The 19363-nt window shown below is 41.3% G+C and overlaps 1 protein-coding gene across 5 annotated transcripts; it reads right to left on the bottom strand.

Moving 5' to 3' along the window:
- Nucleotides 1–2736: 2736 nt before the first annotated feature.
- Nucleotides 2737–18021, bottom strand: LOC110524119 (survival motor neuron protein). Of its 5 annotated transcripts, XM_036977934.1 has the most exons (12): nt 16726–18020; nt 16477–16554; nt 11724–11849; nt 11451–11555; nt 10187–10393; nt 9880–10008; nt 9568–9704; nt 7623–7781; nt 7011–7074; nt 6769–6889; nt 3316–3361; nt 2740–3128 (listed from the first exon to the last, which is right to left on the bottom strand). In XM_036977934.1, exons 1-8 carry the CDS (start codon nt 16771–16773, stop codon nt 7697–7699), a joined length of 915 nt encoding a protein of 304 aa, XP_036833829.1. In that variant the 5' UTR covers nt 16774–18020; the 3' UTR covers nt 2740–3128; nt 3316–3361; nt 6769–6889; nt 7011–7074; nt 7623–7696. The 5 variants fall into 5 exon arrangements, with proteins under 5 accessions (XP_036833832.1, XP_036833830.1, XP_036833828.1 ...); XM_036977937.1 differs by having other exon boundaries at nt 2737–3128; nt 6769–7074; nt 9568–9590; nt 16726–18021; XM_036977933.1 differs by having other exon boundaries at nt 2739–3128; nt 6769–7074.
- Nucleotides 18022–19363: the final 1342 nt, after the last annotated feature.

The following is a 19363-nucleotide window of genomic DNA, read 5'->3' as shown; positions in this document are numbered from 1 at the left end:
CGCAAAGAAGAGCACCTATTGATTGATGTGTAAAAAATAAAATCTGACATTGAATATCCCTTTTAACATGATGAAGTTATTAATTACACTTTGGATGTTGTACAGGATCAATATACAATGGTGACTTTAAAACAGTTTCAGAGTGGCTGTGATAGGAGAAAACTGAGGATGGATTAACATTGCAGTTTCTCCACAATACGAACCTAATTAACAGAGTGAAGGAAGCTTGTACAGAATAAAATTATTCAAAAACATGTATCCTGTGATTGCAACAAGGCACTAAAGTAATACTGAAAAAAATGTGTCAAAGCAAAAAACTTTTTGTCCTGGATACAAAGTGTTACATTTGGGGCAAATCCAATACAACACATTACTGAATACAACTCTCCATATTTTTAAGCATAGTGGTGGCTGCATCATGTTATAGGTATGGTTGTAAACATTAAGTACTGGGGAGGTTTTCAGGATAAAAATAAATAAATGGAATGGTGCTAAGCACAGTCAAAATCCTAGAGATAAACCTGGTTCAGTCTGCTTTCCATCAGACACTGGGATATTAATTCACCTTTCAGCAGAACAATAACCTAAAACACAAGGCCAAATCTACAATGGAGTTGCTTACCAAGAAGACAGTGAATGTTCCTCTTGCAGAGTTACAGTTTTGACTTAAATCTGATTGAAAATCTATGACAAGACTTGAAAATGGTTTCTAGCAATGATCAACAACCAATTCGATAGAGCTTGAAGAATTATGAAAATAATAATGGGCAAGTATTGTACAATCTAGTTGTGCAAAGCTCTTAGAGACTTACCCAGAAATACTCAGCCATAATTGCTGTCAAAGATGATTCTAACATGTATTGCCTCAGGGGGTTGAATACTTACATGTATTCAAGGATTATGAATTTTTTTGCTCATTGTGGATTACAGGATGTCTAAAAGCTGCAGCCACGCCCCAGTTCTCATTGATGGCACTGAGGTGGAGCGTGTGCCCAGCTTCAAATTCCTGGGTGTCTACATCTCCGAGGACCTCTCCTGGACCCTCAACACTCGTTATTGTTATTCTTATTGCGTTACTCTTTATTTTTGTCTACTTGGTAAATATTTTCTTCTTCTTGAACTGCACTGTTGGAAATTTGATTTGACTCTGACATTGCTTTGCAAAGTCTGATTAAGGACATTATTCAGTTGTACATGTACATGTCTACCTCGGTAACCTCATTGCTGCTCTCCCTGCATTTCAGTTGCATGCCTCCTTGCACTTTCAATTTGCCTTCATTGCACAATAATACATCCCACTTAATAACAAAGATTGTACTTAATTGTTTCACTTGTACATTTTTTGTAATCTTTTATTTGCAGTTCTGGTTAGATGCTAACAGCATTTCATTGTGGTGTACTTGTACTTGTTCAATGACAAAGTTTAATCTAATCTAACTATAAGACTGCAGATATGGCCAGGGCAATAAATTGCAATTCCGTACTGTGAGACACCTAAGGCAGTGCTACAGGGAGACAGGACGGACAGCTGAACATCCTCGCAGTGGCAGACCATGTGTAACAACAACTGCACAGGATCGGTACATCCGAACATCACACCTGCGGGACAGGTACAGGATGGCAACAACAACTGCCCGAGTTACACCAGGAACACACAATCCCTTCATCATTGCTCAGACTGTCTGCGATAGTCTGAGAGAGGCTGGACAGGGCTTGTAGGCCTGTTCTAAGGCAGGTCCTCACCAAACATCACAGGCAACAACGTCTCCTATGGGCCCAAACCCACCATCGCTGGACCAGACAGGACTGACAAATGTGCTCTTCACTGACGAGTTGCAGTTTTATCTCACCAGGGGTGATGGTCGGATTCACGTTTATCGTCGAAGGAATGAGCGTTACACCGAGGCCTGTACTCTGGAGCGGGATGGGTCGGTCATGGTCTGGGGCGGTGTGTCACAGCATCATCGGACTGAGCTTGTTGTCATTGCAGGCAATCTCCACGCTGTGCGTTACAGGGAAGACATCCTCCTCCCTCATGTGGTACCCTTCCTGCAGGCTCATCCTGACATGACCCTCCAGCATAACAATGCCACCAGCCATACTGCTCGTTCTGTGCGTGATTTCCTGCAAGACATGAATGTCAGTGTTCTGCCTTGGCCAGCGAAGAGCCCGGATCTCAATCCCATTGAGCACGCCTGGGACCTGTTGGATCGGAGGGTGAGGGCTAGGACTGTTCCCCCCAGAAATGTCTGGGAACTTGCAGGTGCCTTGGGTAGAAGAGCAGGGTAACATCTCACAGCAAGAACAGGCAAATCTGGAGCAGTCCATGAGGAGATGCACTGCAGTACTTAATGTAGCTGGTGGCTGTTTAATTTTGATTTGGACCCCCCCCACCCCACACTTTGTTCAGGGACACATTATTCCATTTCTGGAATAAGTTAATTTTTTTATAATATAATTTTTCTTCCACTTTGACAGAGTATTTTGTGTAGCTCGTTGACAAAAAAAGACAAATCAATTTGAATCCCACAATGAAATGTGGAAAGTCAAGGGGTGTGAATACGTTAAGGCACTGTATATAAATAAATCATCACTGCTTTGTCATTGCTGTCCTACATTTTCAATCTGATACAAATCTATATTCTCTGGACAAATTGAAAATAAAGTCTAAAATAAATGTAGTCTAAAATATATAAATTAAGGCCAATTTTGATTATTAAGGTAGCATAATGATGACAGATAATACAATGCCTTAATATTTGTATTTATTATTATTAATAAAAATAGGTGGTAGTTTCCTTTTCACGTGGACATTTTTTGCCTCTTGAAATTTCAGCTCTGTTGCACCCTCTAGAGTAATATCTCCCAACATTTTCAATGCAGAGATGTAGGTAGTAAAGACGTTTACTTCTTTAATTAAAGAGAAGTCTTCAAAAACGTTTATTAAATTCTTAAGCATTTACATATCTAAAAGAGAAACATTTGAGAAAACACCATTTGTCCTCATACAGTGTGATGATTGATCAGATGGTAGCTGTCATCCTCGATTCCCTCGTTCCCCGTGAACACTCGCACAACTTCCCAATTCTTGCACCTTTGCCAACTGCACATTGCTGATCCGCATCACACTGTGGGTACAGAGACACAGAGAACTTATTTATTTTTGCTCTAGTACACTGTAACCTACTTGACAATATCAAACACAAAATAATGGTCACTCAAATGATAAACATTTCGATGCTCTGGCATTTCTAAACAAGTTTCTACAATACAATTATATTACAATAAAGTAAATCCTAAACCCAATCCTCTTACCATGGGAACCCAACCAAACTTCTAATCCTAGGACAATGTCTGCTTACTACAGAGAAGAAACAAGTTTAGTTTGGCATGTCCATGTTTCTGTCTGCAATGGTAGCTTATAAACATAGACAATCTAACAGTTTCAACAGTTTCACCATTATGAGCTATATGCATTAGTGTCCATTCGTGCAATGAATCAGTACACATGCTGTGTGCGAATTGATAGCACACAAAACCATCTGTCCAAGTCATTGAGCAATGTACTTTTTAGAAGTTAGAAACCTATTTGTAGGCCTATAAACCCTTTATAAAACATAATCATGTTATTTCAGCAAGCATTAACTAAAGAACTTTTCAATAATTATTTTCATCGGGTGTCTGGATTGAGTCTTCTTCAGGGGAGCGCGTTTCCAGAAAGTCGTGGGAGCTGGTCGTCAGTACCAACACTGAGTAGGTAGCGCTGAGGAGGAGGAGCTGGCTGCCGATTATGGTGCTGAAATGCACTGAACCCGATTGGAGGTCGATAGCAAAGAGACGCGGGCGGGGCAGGCGCAGCAGTAGGTCTAGACGTCTGGGCTCGTATTCCGGCTGGCAGACCACCTGGACCAACTTTTCATTGACATCATCTGTTCCTATAATCATAACACTAAAATGATGGAAGGATTTGACAGGTGACATGTTGAGTCAAATGTGTTCACATCACCGTATACATTTGATTTATTAGGATCCCCATTAGCCGACGCCAATGGTGACAGCTAGTCTTACTGGTGTCCAACACATAACGGGGAGAAAAAAGAAAGTTTACATGTTAATGTTTTGAAATGTGTGTAAATTGTAACGTGTGTGTGCGCATCTATCAGTTCCACATGTCAGTACATAGACACTGGAGAGAGAAGTGCAATGGTGTGGATTTATGTTTTGTTTTGTATACATGTGCTTTTGCCATTTTCTAAGGGGAACATAACTTATTCAACTCAAACTCTGGCATTTTGTCTGGAAAACTGCCATTTCCAACAAATTCTTCCCTCAGGAGAATTAGAGTTTTAGAGTTGACGCCCCAAAATGATTGAGAGGCGTCAATGTGATATTCAAAATAGCAAAGTTTGAGTTGTTGGCTGGCTTTTTTCTGTTCACATGAAATACCCATGCTACACTGAATAATAGCTGTTAATAACCTGAACATCAAGGAAAAGGGTGGCTACTTTGAAGAATCGCAAATATAAAATATATTTTGATTTGTTTAACACTTTTTTGGTTACCACATGATTCCATATGTGTTATTTCATAATTTTGATGTCTTCACTATTATTCTACAATGTAGAAAATACTAAAAGAAAAGAAAAAAAACCTTTTGACTGGTACTGTATATTGGCAGCTTTTGTGTATCCTAGACAAAAATCCATAGAAATCTTACAGCGTTTCTGCAAAGAACTCTTTACATAAAATTGTCTAACTACAGTATTCAAATTCCCAATAGAGATACTAAATCAATGCTCTTTTGAGAGTCTACGGGTCATTTGATCTTTTGACCATCTACGTCAAACCACATCTGCTTCCCATCACCTCATCCTTGACCTAAGAGTCGTTCCAAATTGGCCCCCAGTGTTATATCTGGAACACTGCGTCATCCACACAGATCATAGACTTATTAAACGTTCAATTTCGTGGTGACTGGTGAGGGTGTGTGTCATTTAAGACTCGAATAATGATTTAAACCACATTTTCTGCATTTAGGCTGCACATATACTTGACGCATCTGAAAAATAGCATATTTTTGCAAATATTACATTAGTGTTTTATAAAAGTGTAAAAATTTAACTAGTCCCTACTCGCTCACACATTTCTGAGAAACAGTTTAATTAATTGGCATAATATTGACACTATAGTTCTTAAGTCCTGAAGAAAACTATGTGGTGAATCTCAGGGATAAAGGTGAGGAGATGAGTAAACCATGCTGGGTGGTTTGAGAGACCCAATTGCCACCAGTCAGATATTATATTGTTTATCATGTCTGCTATCCTTTTAAACAATTACTATTCAATTGCATCTAAATAAAACAAGCATAACAAAATGACAAGGCATGTGACTTGGTCGAAATCCTTTTCTCTTGACAAAAAAAAGCAAGTGACAAGTATGAAATAATTGAACGCAAACTTCCTTATCAGTAAGCAGACATCAGTGAAGCATGACCATTGGTCAACAATGTATTCCAGATGTCCTGAAACAGAGAAAACAGCACCCAGATTGTCCGAATATATACTGAACAAACATATAAAACACAACATGTAAAGTATTGGTCACATATTTCATGAGCTGAAATAAAATATCAGAGAAGAAATGTCCCATTCAGACAAAAAGCTTATTCTTGATATGTGCACAAATTTGTTTACATCCCTGTTAGTGAGCATCTCCTTTGCCAAGATAATCCATCCACCTGACAGGTGTGGCATATCAAGAAGCTGATGAGCATGATCATTACACAGGTGCACCTTGTGCTGGGGACAATGAAAGGCCACTTTTTAAAAAACAACACAATGCCACAGATGTCTCAATGTTTTGAGGGAGCCTGCAATTGGCATGCTGACTGCAAGAATGTCCACCAGAGCTGTTGCCAGAGAATTTTATATTTTACCATATGCTGCCCCAAACCTTGTTTTAGAGAATTTGGCAGTACGGCCACACAACGTGTAACTACGCCAGCCCAGAACCTCCATATCCGGCTTCTTCACCTTCGGGATAGTCTGAGACCAGCCATCCGGACAGCTGATTAAACTGAGGAGTACTTCTGTGTATAATAAAAGCTATTTTGTGGGGAAAAATGCATTCTCATAGGCTGGGCCTGGCTCCCAAGTAGGTGACCAAGTGACTGCGCCCCTGTCGTCATGTGAAATCCAGATTAGGATTTAATGAATTCATTTCAATTGACTGATTTCCTTATATGAACTATAACTCAGTAAAATTGCAGAAATTGTTGTATGTTGCATTCTTTTTGTTCAATATATTTGTAGATAGCCCATCTATAATTTAGCCCAAACAACTACCTATCCCCCTACTGTATTTATTTATTTTGCTCCTTTGCACCCCATTATTTCTCTCTCTACTTTGCACATTTTTCCACTGCAAATCTACCATTCCAGTGTTTTACTTGCTATATTGTATTTACTTCACCACCATGGCCTTTTTTTGCCTCTACCTCCCTTATCTCACCTAATTTGCTCATATTGTATATAGACTTATTTTCCTACTGTATTATTGACTGTATGTTTGTTTTACTCCATGTGTAACTGTGTTGTTGTATGTGTCAAACTGCTTTGCTTTATCTTGGCCAGGTCGCAATTGTAAATGAGAACTTGTTCTCAACTTGCCTACCTGGTTAAATAAAGGTCAAATAAATCAATTCAATTAAAAACCCATCAGAAAAGGAACAGGCAGGCAGTTATGAGAGCTTAATAGTACATAGCCTACCTGTGGAATTCCCCAGGGTGGTATCTTCGGTCCTAATATATCCTCATACGAGAATTACTCAGCCTGCAATCTTCAGTGACTGCAAAACTTAGGCCTTTACTTTTGTAAGATTCAAATAGACCTACAGTTTTAATCGATAGATAGTGTCAGTGCCATCCCACATCCCAATTCAAATATTTAAAATAACCTTTGATAAAGCAGTGGAATTGGAATTGAAACCGCATGAAGGTATATCACTTTACCTTATTCCTCTGCCAGTTTCTCTTTATCAGCCCTCCTGCGACTTGTTTTCGTCTGTTGCATTGCCTAAGTACCAACAAGTTAAGTTCCATATTTCATTTCATAAATGTTTTGGTACCTTTCCCCAGATCTGTGCCTCGACACAATCCTGTCTCAGATCTCTACGGACAATTCCTTCGATCTCATGGCTTGGTTTTTGCTCGGACATGCACCGTCAATTGTTGGACCTTATATAAACAGGTGTGTACCTTTCCAAATCATGTCCAATCAATTTAATTTACCACAGGTGGACTCCAATCAAGTTGTAGAAACATCAAGGAGGATCAATGGAAACAGGATGCTCCTGGGCTCAATTTCAAGGCTCATACATAAGTATTCAGACCTTTTGCTAAGTAAGGTATCCGTTTTTTTATTGTAATAAATGTGAAAAAATGTTTTTGCTCTGTCATTATGGGGTATTGTGTGTAGATTGAGGAGGGTTATTAATTTTAGAATAAGGCTGTAACGTAACGAAATGTGGAAAAAGTCAATAGGTCTGAATACTTTCTGAATGCACATGGCAGTGTCTGTCAATAGGAATGCATGGTCTAGAAATGGAAAAGGCTCTTGCTAACCATGTAGCAGCCGGTGTGGTAGCCACACAGGTACCAGGACAGGAGCATGCTGGATATGTCTGTCACGGCTGAGTCTAGCCCATCGCTAGCATCGGCCAGCACTGCTCGGGGGGGCCATACACACGGTGGAGGAGGTGGAGGAGGAGGAGGCAGGAAGTCCTGGAGGAGAAGATACCATTATTACACCTACAGTGCATTCGAAAAGTAATCAGACCCTTCGACTTTTTCCACATTGTTACGTTACAGCCTTATTCTAAAATGTATTAAACACAAAAAAAATCATCAGCAATTTACACACACACAATTCCCCATGATAACAAAGCAAAAACAGGTTCAGAAATGTTTGCAAATTTATACAAAACTGAAATACCTTATTTTACATAAGTATTCAGACCCTTTTTTATGAGACTCAAGATTGAGCTCAGGTGCATCCCGTTTCCATTGATCATCCTTGAGATGTTTCTACAACTTGATTGGAGTCCACCTGTGGTAAATTCAATTGGTTGGAAATTATTTGGAAAGCACACACCTGTCCATAGAAGGTCCTACAGTTGACAGTGCATGTCAGAGCAAAAACCAAGCCATGAGGTCGAAGGAATTGTCCGTAGAGCTACGAAACAGGACTGTGTCTCTTTCTAGAGCTGGCCGCCCGTCCAAATTGAGCAATCGGGGGAGAAGGGCCTTGGTCAGGGAGGAGACCAAGAACCCGATGGTCACTCTGACAGAGCTCTAGAGTTCCTCTGTGGAGATGGGAGAACCTTCCAGAAGGACAACCATCTCTGCAGCACTCCGCCAACCAGGCCTCCATGGTTGAGTGGCCAGACGGAAGCCACTCCTCAGTAAAAAGGGACATGATAGCCCGATTGGAGTTTGCCAAAAGGCACCTAAAGACTCCCAGAAATTAAGAAATAAGATTCTCTGGTCTGATGAAACCAAGATTGAGCTCGTCGGCCTGAATGCAAAGCGTCACATCTGAAGGAAACCTGACACCATCCCTACGGTGAAGCATGGTGGTGGCAGCATCATCATGCTGTGGGGATGTTTTTCAGCAGTAGGGACAGGGAGACTAGTCAGGATCAAGGCAAAGATGAACAGAGAAAAGTAGAGAGAGATCCTTAATGAAAACCTGCTCCAGAGCGCTCAGGACCTCCGACTGGGGCAAAGGATAACCTTCCAACAGGACAACGACCCTACGCACACAGTCAAGACAACGCAGAAGTGGCTTCGGGACAAGTCTCAATGTCCTTGAGTGGCCCAGCAAGAGCCCGGACTTGAACCCACTTGAACATCTCTGGAGAGACTTGAAAAGAGCTGTGCAGCAACACTCCCCTTCCAACCTGACAGAGCTTGAGAGGATCTGCAGAGAATGGGTGAAACTCCCCAAATACAGGTGTGCCAAGCTTGTAGCTTCATACCCAATAAGAATCAAGGTTGTAATCGCTGCCAAAGGTGCTTCAACAAAGTACTGAGTAAAGGGTCTGAATACTTAAGTAAATGTGATATTTAAGCTGGTTTAAAAAATATATAAATTAGCAAACATTTCTGAAAACCTGTTTTTGCTTCGTCATTATGGGGTGTGTAGATTGATGAGGGGGATAAACAATTTGGAATAAGGCTGTAACCTAACAAAATGTAGCAAAAATCAAGGGATCTGAATACTTTCCGAAGGCACGTATATGAAATACAAGCTGAGTAGCTCTTATTTATAACTCAATTTATTGCACACCCACGACATAATACCACAGACATTGAATAACATTATTCTTGTTGGATGTACAGGCTGGAGGTACCTAATCAAATCAAAGTGCATTTGTCACGTGCGCCGAATACAACAGCACAGTGAAAAAGGTATTAGGTGAACAATAGATAAGTAAATAAATAAACACAATAGTCTCACACAGGTTGAAGATAGAAATGTAGGTAAGAACACACACAGCAGTCTCACCAGAGAGTCCTTGGGCGGTTGCACTGGAGGAAAGAAGGAAAAGGGGTGATTGTTTGGTACCTCTCGCCGGCCACTTGGCTTCTTCTTAACCCCATGCTCCTTGCCAAAGTCATAGCTGCTTTTGCCATAGTCTTTTCCTTAAATATCACACACACACAAATCTTACAACAAATATCAGAATTGTCACATTCAAGTCAAATAATTGAATGCAAACTTCCTTGTCAGTAAACATCAGACCTCAGTAAAGCATGGCCATTGGTCAACAATGTAGTCCAGGTGTCCTGAAACAGAGGGAACAGCACCCAGACTCACTGGAGCAAACTTAGGTGGCTGAGGTGAGGACAGCTCCTCTCGTCCCTCTTGTTGAGGTGTCTTCCAATCTCTTTCCATCCTCTTCCAATCAGCAATGTTGTTACTAGTGGAGCTGAACCCATCAACAGCCTAGGGACAAGAGAATTGCCTTACTGGACAGACCCACGCACTGCTTTATCCATATACTGGATTGACTGACATGTTTGTGGTAATTTAAACTTTGATACTATAAAATGATGACCCTACAAGTAACACTTATTCCATCTGTCATACAAGGCCAAAAATGAATGTTCAAGTGAAGTGTTACCCCTTGTTGCACTTTGGCATCAACTCTTCCTCTGTGGCCTCCCAGTTCTATTGGAGATAGCAGGCTGCTCAGCTCCAGCTCTTCCTCATTCCCGTAGCCTTCAAACTTCACCCGGCAGCGTTCGCCTCTCAACCACACCAGCACTGCTGGGTAGACCAGGCCATCCTCGGAGTACACCGCACGACACCGGTATCCCTGCCTACACACCTGGTACACAGGTGTTTTTATTACTACAACTGGTAGTAATAAAAGCAAGCTTGAGAAAAGGAACCGAAAGAAGTCGAGTTAACAGTGCTATCATTAATCTTTTACCATGGGTTTCTTTATTAGTCACACACCGTTGCAAAACTATTTACACCGTAGCACGTTTTGCTACAAGAACAAAGTGTTCTCCTGATGAAGACATAAAAAAGGCAGAATTCATGCTTTTTGGTTTTGGTTGAATCTCAAGATTTGGAAGGGGCCATCCGCTGTCCACGTGCCACAATTTCAGTCTTCTGTATAGCCTAACTCAGGGATGGCAAACTTTGATGGGAGTGGGGACCACAAAAAATCTGAACGCAGTGGCTCACAGGTCTGTGTACCCACATCCATACCCACACATGCAGTCAGAGCCGGCTCTAGCCTTTCAGGGCCCTAAGCAAAAGTTTGTTGAGATTCGGGGAGTTTTGATTCTCTCAGTTCTGGTGGGTTGTCTCCAAGCTTCTCTTTCGCTATCTTTTTCATCATTACATCTCTGAAGGATGAAAGAAATACAAAAGGAGTTGAGTTTCTCCTAGGATTTTTTCAGTAGCGTTGGCAAAGGGGGGGGGGGGGGGGGTGGGGGGACAACAACAACAGAGAAGGTCACTTCTTAAACGGACATTCTACTCCAAAATAAATTCAAATTAAACACCATCTGAAATATAATTGTCCCTTTAAAACCATCATAACCTTTAGCTCGACTGATGCAGCATAGTGGCTTTAGGCTGAAGCATAGGGTTGCTCATCTGCATTTACCATTGAAAAACCCAAATACTTTGAATGCATCAAATTCTACTTGCTACAAATATACGTTGTAACTTGTCCCTCTGACCGATTAATATGTATCGGCTTTTTTTGGTCCTCAAATAAATCGGTACCGGCGTTGATAAATCACAATCGGTCGACCTCTAAATGGGACCCTACCTCCCATTATTGAAAGAATCACAGAAAGAGCATTGTGGAGAAGCATCACCCCTACATATTCCAAGTGTTCATTTTCATCCTATGCCTAATTGATTACCTTTGAGTTGGTCTTCGGGTCAACTGGTCCTTTGGTTGGCACATATGATTCAGACAGCGTCTGCGGATTGTCTGCAAGCTTCTCACCGCTCTCTTTTTCGGCCCTCTAAAAGATGAAACGATGGAGATTATTCAGGACTCCGTTTTGGAAAGGTGTTCTTCTATTTGGTTTTAAGACATTCCTCCCATCCTCAATTCACAAGGATGAATCTCATGACTTGGAAGGTGCCACCTGCTGACCACATCCCACATCCCGTATAGCCCAACTGATTACCTTTGAGTTTGCCTTTGGTTCAACCGGCTCCTTACTCAACACATGAGATTTGGGGAGTTTTGAGTCTGTCAATTTCGGTGGGTTGTTTCCAAGCTTCTCTTTGCTCTCTTTTTCATCATTACAGCTCTAAGGATGAAACAAATATTACAGGAGAAAATGCAGATTCGTTATTGGATCATTGTCATGTCTTGGGGGTATGATATTTGACCCTCTTAACTTTCTCATTCATCCTTATTCACAATTCATTCAGGATTACCTGTAATCATGGTAGCATCCACATTAATGTAGAAGTGTTTAGAAACATATTTTATTCTTATTTATATTAAAAGTAACTCCAAAATGGCACAATACATTAATTACCATTCATTTCTATTGGGCACAAAATAATCTGAAAGGCAGCCAGACATGAAGGAGACATTCATGCTATTTTTTGTGGGGTTTTAACACGTGCCTCCCATTCTTCGATTCACAAGGGGCGAATGTCATGAGTTAGAAGGGGCCATCCTCTGACCACAAAACATTTAGACTCAGATACCAAGATGAAACAATGATGAGAAAAAGCTTCAAGCCTGCACACCCCAAAAATGTCAGTCTTCTATCTATAGACTTATTACCTTGGAGTCTGCCCTTGGGTCACCTGGTTCCAGACCTGGCACACAAGATTTGGACAGTTCTGATTCAAACAATTTCTGTAGATTGTCGCAAAGCTTCTCACTACTCTCTTTTTCATTGTTTAAGCTCTGAAGTATGAACGAAACAAAGTAGATTCATTAGGGTGACATTCATGTACTGTTTTTTGTTTCAAGACGTCGCCGTCAACAAAACAAGTCTTACAGACACCAGTTTTGTCGTACCTGGACTACTGCTCAGTCAAATTATGGTCAAATTCTGGCCGCCACAAAGAGGGACATAGGCAAATTACAGTTGTCCCAGAACAGAGCAGCAGGGCTGGCCCTTAAATGTACACGGGGAACTAACATCAATAACATGCATGTCAATCTCTCCTGGCTCACAGTAGAGGAGAGGTTGACTGCATCATTACCGTAATTTCCAGACTATAAACCGCTACTTTATTCCCACGCTTTGAACCTCGCGGTTTATACAATGACGCGGCTAATTTATGGATTTTTCCCGCTTTCAATGAGTACCGTCACATAATGCCGTGTTTCGTTAAAGCCTATTTATTTTTGTTACGAGCCGTGTTTTGTTTAAAGGCTGTGTAAAGTTCATTTGTTTCAATGTACCGGTAGGCACCTGCGGCTTATAGACATGTACGGCTTATTTATGTACAAAATACATATTTTTTAATAATTCAGTGGGTGCGGTTTATATTCAGGTGCGCTTAATAGTCCAGAAATTAAGGTACTTGTCTTTGGGAGAAGTATTAACATGCTGAAAGCACCGAGCTGTCAGTTTAAATGCTCAGACACCCATGCATACCCCACAAGACATGCCACCAGAGGTCTCTTCACAGTCCCCATGTCCAGAACAGACTATGGGAAATGCAAAGTACTACTGGATGTTGTTAAGAGATAGATGAGAGGGGTTGAGTGGAGCTGAAGGGTGGGACTAAAACAAAACACAAAGATAACTAATGTAAAATATATTGTGTTTGTAAAATGTATATACACTGCTCAAAACAATAAAGGGAACACTTAAACAACACAATGTAACTCCAAGTCAATCACACTTCTGTGAAATCAAACTGTCCACTTAGGAAGCAACACTGATTGACAATAAATTTCACATGCTGTTGTGCAAATGGAATAGAAAACAGGTGGAAATTATAGGCAATTAGCAAGACACCCCCAATAAAGGAGTGGTTCTGCAGGTGGTGACCACAGACCACTTCTCAGTTCCTATGCTTCCTAGCTGATGTTTTGGTCACTTTTGAATGCTGGCGGTGCTTTCACTCTAGTGGTAGCATGAGACGGAGTCTACAACCCACACAAGTGCCTCAGGTAGTGCAGCTCATCCAGGATGGCACATCAATGCGAGCTGTGGCAAGAAGGTTTGCTGTGTCTGTCAGCGAAGTGTCCAGAGCATGGAGGTGCTACCAGGAGACAGGCCAGTACCTCAGGAGACGTGGAGGAGGCCGTAGGATGGCAACAACCCAGCAGCAGGACCGCTACATCCGCCTTTGTGCAAGGAGGAGCACTGCCAGAGCCCAGCAAAATTACCTCCAGCAGACCACAAATGTGCATGTGTCTGCTCAAACGGTCAGAAACAGACTCCATGAGGGTGGTATGAGGGCCCGACGTCCACAGGTGGGGGTTGTGCTTACAGCCCAACACTGTGCAGGACGTTTGGCATTTGCCAGAGAACACCAAGATTGGCAAATTCGCCACTGGCGCCCTATGCTCTTTACAGATGAAAGCAGGTTCACACTGAGCACATGTGACAGACGTGACAGAGTCTGGAGACGCCGTGGAGAACGTTCTGCTGCCTGCAACATCCTCCAGCATGACCGGTTTGGCGGTGGGTCAGTCATGGTGTGGGGTGGCATTTCTTTGGGGGGGCCGCACAGCCCTCCATGTGCTCGCCAGAGGTAGCCTGACTGCCATTAGGTACCGAGATGAGATCCTCAGACCCCTTGTGAGACCATATGCTGGTGCGGTTGGCCCTGGGTTCCTCCTAATGCAAGATAATGCTAGACCTCATGTGGCTGGAGTGTGTCAGCAGTTCCTGCAAGAGGAAGACATTGATGCTATGGACTGGCCCACCCGTTCCCCAGACCTGAATCCAATTGAGCACATCTGGGACATCACGTCTCGCTCCATCCACCAATGCCACGTTGCACCACAGACTGTCCAGGAGTTGGCAGATGCTTTAGTCCAGGTCTGGGAGGAGATCCCTCAGGTGATCATCCGCCACCTCATCAGGAGCATGCCCAGGCGTTTTAGGGAGGTCATACAGGCACTTGGAGGCTACACACACTACCGAGCCTCATTTTGACTTGTTTTAAGGACATTACATCAAAGTTGGATCAGCCTGTAGTGTGGTTTTCCACTCTAATTTTGAATGTGACAAATTTGATTTCCATTGATAATTTTTGTGTGATTTTGTTGTCAGCACATTCAATTATGTAAAGAAAAAAGTATTTAATAAGAATATTTCATTCATTCAGATCTAGGATGTGTTATTTTAGTGTTCCCTTAATTTTTTTGAGCAGTATATATATATATATATATATAACATATGGGGGACTGGAAATCATGCAGTCAATTACATTGATGGAAGCTACAATCTGCAATATTAAAGCTGCTCTACCCCCTAAAAATGTTTATAAAATAAACGCACAGTACTACATAGAGCCATGACTACATGGACCTCTATTCCACATCAACTAACTCAGTTAAGCAGTCAAATCAACAACAAAAAATGTTAAGATAAAACTACACCTTATGGAACAGTGCGGATTGTGAAGAGACAGACACACACTACTATACACTTTAATATTGCTGTATTATGGATTTTGTATTTTACACTGAAAAAAATATATATAATCCCAACATGTGTGTTGGGTCCCATGTTTCATGAGCCGAATAAAAGAACCCAGAAATGTTCCATACGCACAAAAAGCTTATTTCACAAAATAATGTTGCATCCATCCATCTGACCGGTGGCATATCAAGAAGCTGATTAAACAGCATGATCATTTTACAGGTGCACCTTGTGCTGGAGCCAATAAACAGCTACTAAAATGTGCCGTTGTCACACAACACAATGACCCAGATGTCTCAAGTTTTGACAGAGCGTGCCATTGGCATGCTGACTACAGGAAGGTCCACCAGAGCTGTTGCAGAGAATTTAAATGTTAATTTTTCTACCATAAGAGAAATTGACATTCATTTTGCCTCCAATGTCATGTATGGTATGGACAGTGAACTCAATTGCAGTTTATCAATGGAAATTAGAATGCAGAGATACCGTGCCATTTATCTGCTGCCATCACCTCATGTTTCAGCATGAAAATGCAAGGCACCATGTCACAAGGATCTGTACACAACTCCTGGAAGCTGAACATTCCCCAGTTCTTCCATGGCCTGCATACTCACCAGATATGTCACCCATTGAGCATGTTTGAGATGCTCTGTACCAACAAGTACAACAGCGTGTTCCAGTTCCCGCCAATATCCAGCAACTTTGCACAGTCATTGAAGAGGAGTGGGACAACATTCCACAGGACACAATCAACAGCCTGATCAACTCTATGCGAAGGAGATGTGTCGTGCTGCATGAGGCAAATGGTGGTCACACCAGATACTGACTGGTTCTGATCCACGCCACAATCTTTCTTTTTAATGCTACTAACAAGTGCATGTCTTTATTCCCAGATATAGATTAGGGCCTAATTAATTCATTTCAATTGACTGATTTCCTTATATGAATTGTAACTCAGTAAAATATTTTATATTGTTGCATTTATATTTTCGTTCAGTATAGATATGTTGTGGTATAGTGTGTCATGTACTGTTTTATTTTGTATGTAATTGCCGCTTGTTTGGACACCAGGAAGAGGAGCAGCAGCTAATGGGGATCAGTAATAAAATACTCCCCACCACCATCGACTCACAAGGGACAAATCTCACGAGGCGCTTCCTTTCCCTTTGTCTTGTCTCCTTGAGCTGAAGGAAGCTAGCTAGCTAAGTAACCCTACATCAGAGCCAAGTATTTAGGGGAGAAAACATGTATGGCTCCGCACTACACCAAATGAGTTTATCCATCCACTTGTATACTTGTCAAACTTTACCCGAAATGTTCGGAGGGCGTCTTCATAGGCCTTTACCAGTGCGGAGTCGTCAGTAGCCACAGCTAAAGACACGTTATCCTACATCAAAACAGTAACAACATACTTTACATTTTAACTTCGTAATAATAAGTAGCTAGCAATGGACGTTAGCTATTAACTTTCTCAGTGATTAACTGGCTCATCATCAGCTTGGTTGAGATTGTAACGTTAGTTAGCTAGTAACTTAACGTTATGCGATAAAACCCTTACCTCGACTCCTTCACATCGGAAAATAATACTTTCATAATATTCATCCATAACTAGCTAGTTGAATTAAACACACGTGTTAACTTATTATAGTTTTCGTGACATTATGCCATTGTCAATGTTAGTAGCAAACACTTTGATTGTGCAGCGTTCAAAACACCTGGGAACTCGGAAATATCCGACTTCAGTGTGTTCAAGATAACTACAAACGTAGGGAAAATGAGTTTTGAACCGTCATCCAACTTGGAATTCCAAGTAGGAAACTATGGCATCTGTCTAGAGCACCGACTTGAAGGTCATAATTTGACCACGTTTTTTTCCCGAGTTCACAGTTAGGCTACATTAATGTAGCGTTCATGACAACTGGGAACTCGGAAAAATACGGGGTCAAATCATGACGTCAATGATCTTGTCGGAAAGTCAGAGTTCTGGTTGGCACTCAATATTAATTACCGTGTTAGGATAACCACAGTGAGTTCCCCAGGGTGTCTTTCCATGCACCCCAGATGAAGAACGCGAGACCTCTGTATTACAAGCTGCAGGTCTACCAAAATTACTTCTTAATTGGGTTTTTTTAAAGCACGCAATTCCCCCCTTATAATCAGATACCGTTCGGAATGGATTTGGGCAGAAGATTAGAACGTTCCCTTTCATCTGTGACTAGAGTTTCACACCGATATGAGTTCAGAAATTCGGGGCCCAGAAATACTAACGATCAAATATAGGCTAAGCAGTCACATCTATTTGTTAATAACATAATCCGCCGATTTATCAAGGAATTGATCAACTGCTACAAAGTTGACAGTGCATGACATCTTCACCAAGAGAAGAAGAACATCGATAGACTAGATTGTATTTGCGGACTAGTGTGCTATAATTTGATTTCATCACAGCTGCGCTATTCACAGCTCAAGATAAGCCTTTCCAGTCGCTTGACAATTTATGATATAAGCCTATCAAACCTGAACTACACTACTGCAGTATCAAGTAGTGGTTGCTAATTGTCCCCATTGTCTATTTAGTTTACATTCATTTAGCGTGAAACGCGTGATTTCAGAATTGGGAGCAGATCAGGGAACAAATCAGCGAATGTCTCCAAACCGGGCCACACTTGATACTGTGTAAAGCGCGACTAGTCTGAATCAATATCAGTCTTCGAGAGTGTAGATATTCAATTGGCCACTAAACGGCACTCCACGCTAAGAAGAATAACGTTTTATTATAGCCTCACTGTACATACGGCTTTCTGATCACTGTTCTAGCACTCTCATTAGGTACATGTTTAAGCAAACAATGAAAGTTTTGAGCCAATATGACTATATATATATATATATATATATATATATATATATATATATATATATACTAATATGTAGCCCCTGGAGTTGAACAATAACATGAGGTTTATTTAAAAGTTGTATATTTATACAAATTAGTAAGCAGTCTACTTTATCTATATGGATTTCATCTGCAGAGTATCTGCATTATCTGCAGAAATGTGGCTTTTTCGGTACAATGTGAGAGCTTGGTCTTGGTCTCATGACACAATTCAGCATAAGGGGGTGACAGTAAGAGTTGCAACTTGTTACAACATGTTTTGTTTAAACTTGCAGTTTCCTTGCGATGCAGCACAGAATCCACTGAGGGGCGACTCGTGGTGAGCAATCTAATGTGAAACCCCACTGTTCTTTCTTACAATCACCATACTGTATAGAACAGGCCTTAAAAACATATAATTGAAAACTGTTCCCGAGAGTATTGGCTAACATGTAAACCTATAAGTATTGGATGCTATAGGCCAATGCACACATAATAACAATGTAATAAGCATTCATAGGCCCATACAGTAAGTAGCCTTCAGTATCATGCAACATATGGATTGGAAGAAGTTATAATTGAGACGAATGGAGTAGCCTAGTTTACCTGTCTGTCTGTAAAGTGAGATTCCGTAACAGATAGGATAACGCAATCCACGAATAGATCCTGTGACTGCAGATGTAATTTGCCACGGTGGACCTAGAAACTGCAGAAATTCGGTCACATTCTAGTAGAAGATAGACGACTTTCAGACAAAAAAGGTAGGGGAGCAGATACCCCAAGAAAATGTCATTTAACTGTCTGGGCGCATCTTGGTTACACAGTACAGTACTATGGGCTGATTGCTGCACGTGGTTTAACAAGAGGGAGGCTAGGTGCTATGGTAACAAACATGGATGGTAACAATGTATCCCTCTCTGCAAACTCCTCCGACTGCGGTGCAATCAACCAACGGACTTTGTCACAATGTTATTTTTGGCATAAAAACAATTGCATTAAGTTTTGTATTGAAAAATGTAATGGAACAATATAGCTTATGTTAAATTAAACATACTTTCATAGACACGACCCCAATATGAAGAAATACGCAGCAATGGAGAAGCTAAGGGAATTAATTCCGTTGCACACCGTAGAAGTAAACAAATTGATACTGAGCGAGGAAGGTGGGGGATTCTCTGAGACATCCCACGTGGGTCCCCGAAATGTGTTGGCGTAAACAGCCAATGGTTGAAAAGAGTAGGGATTCCATGTATACCAATGAACAAATCAGGAAAGTAGCGACTGAGTAACACCACGCCCATTACGAGAGTGGATATAACCATTG

The sequence above is a fragment of the Oncorhynchus mykiss genome, chromosome 5 (assembly GCF_013265735.2).
Source record: "Oncorhynchus mykiss isolate Arlee chromosome 5, USDA_OmykA_1.1, whole genome shotgun sequence".
Taxonomy (NCBI): domain Eukaryota; kingdom Metazoa; phylum Chordata; class Actinopteri; order Salmoniformes; family Salmonidae; genus Oncorhynchus; species Oncorhynchus mykiss.
This window is presented reverse-complemented; position numbering and strand designations above follow the sequence as displayed.